Source organism: Cololabis saira, chromosome 1, assembly GCF_033807715.1.
Source record: "Cololabis saira isolate AMF1-May2022 chromosome 1, fColSai1.1, whole genome shotgun sequence".
NCBI lineage: Eukaryota > Metazoa > Chordata > Actinopteri > Beloniformes > Belonidae > Cololabis > Cololabis saira.
Genome location: NC_084587.1, coordinates 28,918,119 through 28,926,987, shown reverse-complemented (window position 1 = coordinate 28,926,987; position 8,869 = coordinate 28,918,119). Strand labels below are relative to the sequence as shown.

At 37.8% G+C, this 8,869-nt stretch overlaps 1 protein-coding gene across 2 annotated transcripts; it reads right to left on the bottom strand.

The window, feature by feature from the left end:
- Positions 1-2,044: 2,044 nt before the first annotated feature.
- cdc37 (cell division cycle 37 homolog (S. cerevisiae)) lies at positions 2,045-8,469 on the bottom strand. 2 transcript variants are annotated; one of them, XM_061731255.1, is made up of 8 exons: positions 8,285-8,469; positions 6,440-6,736; positions 6,253-6,361; positions 4,840-4,955; positions 4,618-4,740; positions 4,328-4,510; positions 3,581-3,652; positions 2,045-2,389 (listed from the first exon to the last, which is right to left on the bottom strand). In XM_061731255.1, exons 1-8 carry the CDS (start codon positions 8,420-8,422, stop codon positions 2,285-2,287), a joined length of 1,143 nt encoding a protein of 380 aa, XP_061587239.1. In that variant the 5' UTR covers positions 8,423-8,469; the 3' UTR covers positions 2,045-2,284. The 2 variants fall into 2 exon arrangements, with proteins under 2 accessions (XP_061587239.1, XP_061587244.1); XM_061731260.1 differs by having other exon boundaries at positions 2,045-2,385.
- Positions 8,470-8,869: the final 400 nt, after the last annotated feature.

The following is an 8,869-nucleotide window of genomic DNA, read 5'->3' as shown; positions in this document are numbered from 1 at the left end:
TTTTAAGAAAAGACATTAGAATAATCATAGAAAGATGCCCTTTTCTCATTCCTGTTTGCTATGTCCTTTTAAATCCATTCGAGGACATGCAGCATATTTACTGGGTTACTGGGTGTTTTTTCTGAAAACACTCAGTAATATGAATCAATCTGTTTTTTTTCTTGAATATAACAATTTAATATGAATATGGATATTGACACTGAGGTTCTCTGAGCCAGGATTATCAACGGCAGTCAAAAAAGATTATCATGGTGCATCACAATGATATACTTTATTACTCTGACTAAAAGTTTGAGGTCATTTAACTCCCCAGATATCAATCTGGTGGGAGCTGATGGACCCCAACCCACACCCCACACACTCCAGGACACCCTCAGATGTTCTCCATGCAGACTGACAGACATGACTGGTCAGAAAGGTTTGGAAGCACAAATGAAGATATTAGGGCTGCTGGTCATAATGTTATTGCTGATCAGTGAATCATTTAGGGTTAGGGAAGGAAAAGGCATCAATACTTTCACATGGGGACCTGAAATCAGACACTAATTGAAATTTCTCCATGAAAATCCCCCTCGACATAGTTAATAAATCAAATGGTTTTAAAATTGATAATCTGTCTCAGCTCTACAAGTCAAGCCAGTGATTATTTCAGGAATTAATCCCATCATAATCTCAATGTTGGAGCAACAACACTGAGGTAGTCTAGTAAACATGTCAATGTTTGACATTGATAGAATGTGAATCACACACACACAGGCACGCACGCACGCACGCACGCACGCACGCGCGCGCGCGCACGCACTTACACACACACACACACACACACACACACACACACACACACACACACACACACACACACACACACACACACACACACACACACACACACACACACACACAACCTTTATCCGATCTTCCAGGTATCTAAAGTAATTGCTTCCATTTGATAGCGTGCTCTTGAAGGGGAAACAAATCCTCAAATGATGATAAAAATATCACAGACAGAGAAAATCAACGATTATTAATGCGGACGACAAAGAGAAAGCTGAGGGAGCTAAACAGGCCAGGAATCTGACAAAGTAATACAAACCAAACCCAGTTTAGAATAAAAGTTTAACTGAAAAATGACTTGAAAGTAATATGTAAATATTGTTTAACCCATTGAAACTCATCATCATGGACTCACACTAATTCCAGAGCAGCACTTGCCAATTAACTGACCATTGAATCAGCTTAACACCAAGCCACAAAGTCAGTATACAAGTCCATTGATTGAAGAATGATATTAAAAAACATTGTCATAAAGCCCTCGACTTATTTGAGAGTATTCACAGTTTTCATCCTCCAATTTAAACGTCTGCTTGTCTCACTTTCTAGAGAACAGGGAAACACAAACCCATCTAGTCGAACAGGACAAACTCATTTGGCTATTAAAAGTTTCGTCGTTTAATTAACAGATGAATGTATTAAGCAAACAACAGATAAATATGAGCTAACAGGTGAAAAATTGGGTGGAGCTTTGCAATGAGTGTCACCTGTATGATAAGTCCGTAGTTCTTCTAATACCTTTAATTAAGATTGTTGGAAGTAATAATGTTCCTCATATGGACTGCAGGTGGGGCTATTAACCAGAGCAAGATAATAGATGCAGCTGGATTGAGACACCTGACCTGTGATTCGAAGACAATTCGAACATTTTGTCCCATTTGCATGAATTTTTATATGAAAGTTTTATTAGTCAAGCCTGTAGACGAACATGTTGGACAGTTTCCCATCAGGGCCATTCTTGTTTTACCGTAACTGAGCTCACATTGGTTCTGGTAATGTGGTTCAGAAATCCAACAGCTCTTTCTACAAGCTATTTTAAAAATAATTATACTTTACTTTAAAATCAAGTTACTGTTAAACCAACTATTAAAGTTAAAACCTACGAAAATAGCGTGAGAACATGACACCTAAGAGGTGGTGGCTAATAAAGTATCAGGAACAAAAATAAATCTTAGATATTATAAACAAATTAATAAAAACTTCCAGAAAAATATAAAGTATTTGCTGAAGTCTTTATTCCATTTGTCATCAAATATTCATATACAGTATACATTTTATACAAATACATTTAAGATTATTTAAATAGTTCTACTGGCCTTACAATTAGGTTATCTCCTTTTAAGTACAAGTTTTTATGTACATTATAATGCACTTACTTAACAAAACCACATACAACATTACACAACACATAAAATAAGGTTTCTTAAAGTGATGAGTTGTTTAGTTGACAGTTTTATTCATAATCTTCCTCCTCTTCCTCCTCCTCCACCTCTCCCTCTCCTTTATCAGGGACCCAGAGTCCTGAATCAATGCACCTCATCAGATGGTATCGTCCTTCCTGTAGAAAAACAAACTTGTTCACCTCTGAACAAGCTATTAGAATTTGATCGGTAGAAGATATTATTATATGAGGGTTATATTGATCCACCAATGCAGATCGCGTGGCTTATTTGTAGCCTTTGAGTAATGTACAATAGTCTACTAAACTGAATCGTTTTAACAAGTATGATAATAATTATGGATGGAAAATTATTAAATTTCCTGTATGCTGATGTCATTATCAATTCTGCACTTTGATCCTATTCTTCATGATCACACAAGTTTCAACAAGTAAGCACGCCTTGAGAGGATTTTTGGATTCAAAACAACTGTGTTAATGTATTTTATTCCAAGACGAAAAGGAAAAGACCGATAACGTAACGCGTCTGCAAGTTACAGCAACTACATACAACTATGGGTCGGTCACCGCATGTTAAGATTAGCTTATGGATTACTTATTGCTTTTGATTTGCTATACCCTATCACATTTGATAAACTTAAAGCGTACGGTTCTGATTTTTTGTAAAATTTGGAATGCCTTTTCAATTCTCACCTTTAGTCATACATAAAAAATGAGTCATCCTGTATTACTGTAAATTAGAATCAAAATTAAAGATAAATGTGACCAGACAGCAAACACAAAAATTATACAGAAGAAACAAGTTTAAGTATTTCTTTCTTTTTGTCTTTCCACTTCTGCATTCAAAACAAAAGCTGTTTTTTTTCTCTGAACTTAATGAAATGAAATATTGAGCATCATAACAGAGAGATTTTATTTTTCTGTATTCTGTTTTATATGACCCCACTCACACAAAAAAAACCCAAACGTGGTAGTTTATTCTTTTCCTCATCAATTTCACAAAAATTATTGCATGAATAAATCATGTCAGTGTTTAAAAAAAATGGGACAACACACTAATGTAAATATATGAGATTATTGCCAAATGGCCAATTTCTCTCTCAAGTCTATCGTTTATTTTTTCAAGGTCTTTTGTCTACTGGACAATACGTCGTTTGAAGGAGCCTGTAAGTAATCAGATTACCCAACACAATAAGGATGATGCCTTTACTGATTAAAACCATAGAAAGAAGGAAGGAACGAATGAATAATCCGATTGGTCTGTTCTTAATCCATCGGTCACCGGTGAGTTGGTCAAACTGAAAAATTGTGCACTTCTGGTCCCCAGCCAAGAAATCAGTGCACACTCACCTCAGGATCAAGCTTGTCCATCGCCTCCTGCATCATCTGAATGTTCTTCTCATCAAAGCTCCTTTGAAATTCCTATGAAACATGAGCTGTCATAGTAAGTCCATGGAGAAAAATGCCTACACATTTTTTACTGAGAAATTATCAACACTTTGATGATTATAATGCCAATCATATTTTCAACAAAACCCATCCTTTTACTCCAGTTATACTCAGGTTAGGGTTCATACAAATGTGTAATAACTTCCACCGCAAACATGTGCAAACTAAGTAAAGGATGAAATTCCACTTGAACAGAGATCATATCTGACTACGGTCAGAAACACTGCAGACCAACAGAAAGTTGACTTCTGTCGTTATCCAAATGGCAACACTTTTGTTAAACTTGAGGTCGGACGCAAACTATGCTCAAAGAAAGAGACAGTGTCCTCTCACCGCTCTCCGGGAAACAGAGCAATGCAGATGTCATTGATAGCTAAGGAGCAAGCAGCTACGAATAAATCTTATAGGAGTGTATTTATAGTAAACATCCTTACAAAGTCTGCAGGAAACACGGGAAATGTCAATCCTGAAGTGTTTAAAGATAAACTGACATGCAACAAAATATTCAAGTCAAAATATTACAACATAATTCAATCAAAAAAAATAGAGCATCCATTATATATATATATATATATGTGTGTGTATTAAAAAAAAAGTTCTGAGACGTGCAACAAATGTGTGCATATACTGTACTGGTTTATAGTTCACCTGGGGAAGTGATTCATAGACCTCTACTGGGTCTAAACCTCCTGGACCAAGTCTCTTCTGCATCTCCTCTTCCTCCAGCTCCTTCATCGCACCCTCCATTTTAATCTGTGCACATTTGCGGACTCGATCTTTTAGCAGCTCCAACTCACGGCTGAAAGCATCTTGGTATGGCTTATCTGCAATCTGAGATGCAAACAAAAGCGTTTGGAAACCAAATTTTTACAGACAGATAAACTGATTTTGTCCACAAGTCTGTAAAGCATGTGTTAGTAACTGCAGTTTCGACAAACTTTGATTTTTGAGAAGAACTGTCTGAAGCAGCCTCTCGGGTCAACATTCAGCGTCCGAGCCAAATCCAAGATGGACTGCATGACGATGGCCTGATGGGCAACCTGCTCCATGAGTGCATGTTTCTACGAGGAGAATTGCAACTTTGCTCACTCAACCAGACAGAATTTGATTTTTTTCCAGGCCAAGTGCATGTGCTTATATGCTCTCCTAGCAACACTCACCTCATCTATTTCAAAGTCAATGCAGATGACAACTAGACAATTTGCCGTCTCCTCACACACCAGGTGTGGGTTGTCCGACAAATATTTCTGACTGTCGTCCCAACGTCGCAACATACCTGGTAAACCACAGAATCAGATCTCGCATTAATATGTCAACCGTATAAATGCAATATTTTCCTTAGTAAAGTAAATCATCCGTGTATCTTTTTGTATTTTTGTATATATTTTTTATTTCTGACTTTTCAGTCTTTTTACCCCTCCCCTACATGTGTGTGCTAAGTGTACTGCTGACAACAAAATAAGTTTCCCCACTGAGGGAGAAAATAAAGGATATCTTATCTTATCTTATCTTATCTTATGATTGAATCTCGTTCAATTTATCCCTGAAATGATTTTCTTTGTCTGAAATTAGGTATTTCCAATTTTTTTAGTATAATGATGATGAAGGTAACGAAAATGTAAAAATGAGAAATAATATGGAAAACAAAGCATTAACATTGCATAGTTTGTCCACCAGAGTGCACTCTGCAGCAAAGCACAAACCATGTGTTTGGAATTCTACAAATGTTCCACAAAAAAGCTTGTTGTTGCTCTACAAGGAAAAACTTGAAATGAAACTGAAAATAAAACATGTAATTGACTGTTAAATAGCCCACATAATGGTACTGACAAAAACAACCCACACTGATCTGTCTATGTATGTATGTATGTATGTATGTATAATAATAATGGATAGGTTTTATATAGTACTTTCTAGGTACTCAAAGACACCTCACAATAGCTGCATCATTCATTCACTCCAATCATACTTGGTGATGGTAAACTACGTATGTAGCCACAGCTGCCCTGGGGCGGACTGACGGAAACATGGCAACATCAGCGCCAACGGCCTCTCCGATCACCACCAGAACATTCATTCACATTCACACACCAGCGATACCCGCACTTGGTGTGATATCAATACGACAAGGATGAGCTGTGTACCAAATTCAGTTTGACTGAAATCACATATGGAAAGTTGTGAGGTTATCTGATGTTCAGCTAGTTTGAAAAGTGTGTAATCTCTTTCAAGAGATGTTGACTGCTTACTTCTTTAGAATGTTAAGAAAAAAACACCAACATGTCCATTTTAATGAAGCTGGAGTCTGCTGCTAGTACTTGGACCTGCTTCTAACTGCACAGCCTTAACTCTGTCTACAAAATGTTTGTTTTTCCAGCCTCTTCCTGCTCAAATGGTGCAGGAAGAGGCTGGAAGCTGGAATGTATTGTGTTTACTTTTGGGGAAAGCTGGATTTCATATTTAGAGGTCAGCCATGACTGTCTGAGGAAGCTAAAATAATTACACTTTTGTATTTTCAGACAAAAGGGCAACACACAAAGTTCACAAAAACAAACAAACAAACAAAATCATACCAAAGTGTTTGATTTCTTTGGCATTCTTTTCCACAAAGGTCTTGTGCTTTTCCACATTTTCCTCCTCTGTTGCTTCCTCCTTTTTTACAGGCTTGATGTTGAGTACACTCTGGAGAACAAAAATTGAAGAGAGATCAGGATAATGACGTGTGAAATTGCACTTTTTAATCCTGATCCCCGTCATTACCTTGCTAAAACCTTCTTTGCTGATAGTGTCAACATTCCAAGGTAACTTCTTTTCTTCTTGCCGGTATTCCTCTATCAGTTTCTGAAAGGACTTTTCATCCTTCTTCAGTTTCTTCACCTCGGCCCGGACTTTCTTCAGCTCAGCCTCTCTCTCCTCCTCATCCTCTCCTTCCTTCTTTCCTTCTTCCATGTCTTCCAGGCGTCTCTGAGCTTCCGCTAGCAGATGCTGGCATTCTACATAGTTATCTTGCAGGTCTTCACCTCTCTGCTGAAACTCAGCCATCTTCTCCAGCCGCTCCTGTTGCAGTGTAAGAGTAGACCAAAAAGAAATAAAAAAAAGAGATATGAGGCAGAGATCGTATTTGGATAATGGTATCACAAAAGGAATTTGATTTAAAAAAGAAATGCTCAAAAGTAGCCTGGCCAGTCCCCTTTATTTTTTTTCTCTGCACATGAGCCACAATCAATCAATCAAATGTAACATTTTACACAATGCAGACTTTTTTCTGCATTTAATCTTTATTTTGTGTGCAAAAAACACAGTAAATGTTATGCTTGAATGTCTTAAATTGCATAAAATAAGTGGGTAGTGAAATTTATACAGGCACACATTAAGTCATCATGAAAACCACAGCGGCACATCAGTTCATCATCACATGATGTCACTTTCACACATACAGGCAAGTTTTGAAGTTTCCACAAACATCACATATAAAAAAACAAGTGAAAACTACAAGGGGAAACCAGGGGATTTCTAGACACCGTTAGTCTTCGAGATCTTTCACTAGTCAAGTCATGTGACAGCAAGGTGTCAACAAGTTAAGCTTATTACTCAGATCAGAGCCGACACACAGAGCATGACCTTTGGAGGAACTGTGACAACCACAAATGTGCTCACGCTCTTTATTCATGTTGTTTTCACAAAGCTGTTCCTTTTTGCAAAATGCATTTCCCTCTGTGGTCGATACTGATGAAAACTTGTATCTAAAAACCTCAACTCATTGTTTCAATTTGAAAGTTTGAAATTCAACTTAAAAAATAAAATATAAGCAATAACATTAGTTCATAGTTTGTGAGAATTTTTTAAAGATAAGGAAAATACTCAGTCCGATGACAGATGATGTGCCAACTTCACCTTACTCAGGTACAATTTATAAAATGATTAAAACATTTGGAGAAACTTCATTCCCACATGGCCGTGATGAAGACTGTGGAGTCTTGGTATCTCTCCATTACACGTCCTCACTCTCTGGTAGATAATACACATATGTAGCTGTAAAACTATAAAACTGAATAAGTTCAGTCGATTTACCAACCAGCAGATGCCTCAAAATAATAATAATAACATCAATAATAATGAAAAATGAAAACAAAACCAACGACAACGTATTACTTATTAAATTATGATGCAGATTTTAAACATTTTCATGTTTGTAGCTGTCTGGATATTTAGTTTCAATCATTCTGACAGCTGATACAACTTGATTCAGGCTATCTTTTGATGGCTTGTGTTCAAAAATAGTCACTTCCCAAGTATTTCCTTTCTCAGTGTCTCTAACTTTTATAATAGACATCTATGGATTTCTATTAATTGAAAAACATACATTTGAATGACGGTTTTTATTTTTTCGCTGCTTCCTCGACAATCTACAGCTCATTTTAAAACTCAACAGGTTGTTTTGTTACATAAAAGAAAAGACAGAGACCACACAACTAGACAAATATTCAACATTCAGCCCAAACTCGGTGTGTCGACTCCTCGCTGCTGATGCCGCTTCTACAAGTCCCACTAAAGGCTGATTTAGTTAGTCCCAACTCCACGGCTACTACTAGTGTCACTGCTGACCCGGTGTCTCATCCTGAACAAGCTCGGAGTGTCCACGAAGGGACAGGCGACGTCTTCATCGTCGGACACGTAGATGTGGTCCCAGACGCTGTAGTCGAGGCTCATCTTCTCTGCTTCACCAACACGGGACTCCAGCATGCATGAGCCGGGGAGACTCAAACAGACATTTTAATCTTCTTAGAGAGCTGTCGTCAGCAAGCAGCTCACAGGAATCCTCTCTCCATCAGGCTCGGTTTCTCCCCCCTCTCCTGTGTGATTGGTGGAGACAAGGAGCGTCGTGGCGGCTCATCAAGCCTGATTTATGGATCCGCGTTACATCGACGGCGTAGGGTAGGCAGGGGTGGCCAGTTTGTTTGGCCATGCCAGTGGTGTCAATTCAGTGGAAGCTAAGGTATGGCAAGGTTACAAGTCACAGAACTTAACTAGAGTATCAATCAACACGTCCAGCAAATACTCATCACAGAAGTCTGCTATGTAGCTTATCTGTGTGGTCAAGAAAATTGGAACTTTTTCAAATGCAGTCTCGCTCACTGCAAAAACTCAAAATCTTACCAGGAATATTTGTCTTATTTCTAGTTAAAATGC

Coding starts and splice junctions, on each gene's coding strand:
- cdc37 (XM_061731255.1), bottom strand. CDS start 8,422: ATGCTGGAGTCCCGTGTTGGTGAAGCAGAGAAGATGAGCCTCGACTAC. Junction 4,956..6,252: donor CAAAGAAATCAAACACTTTG/GTATGATTTTGT, acceptor GTGGTTTACCAG/GTATGTTGCGACGTTGGGAC. Junction 4,741..4,839: donor TTGACTTTGAAATAGATGAG/GTGAGTGTTGCT, acceptor TTCTCCTCGTAG/AAACATGCACTCATGGAGCA.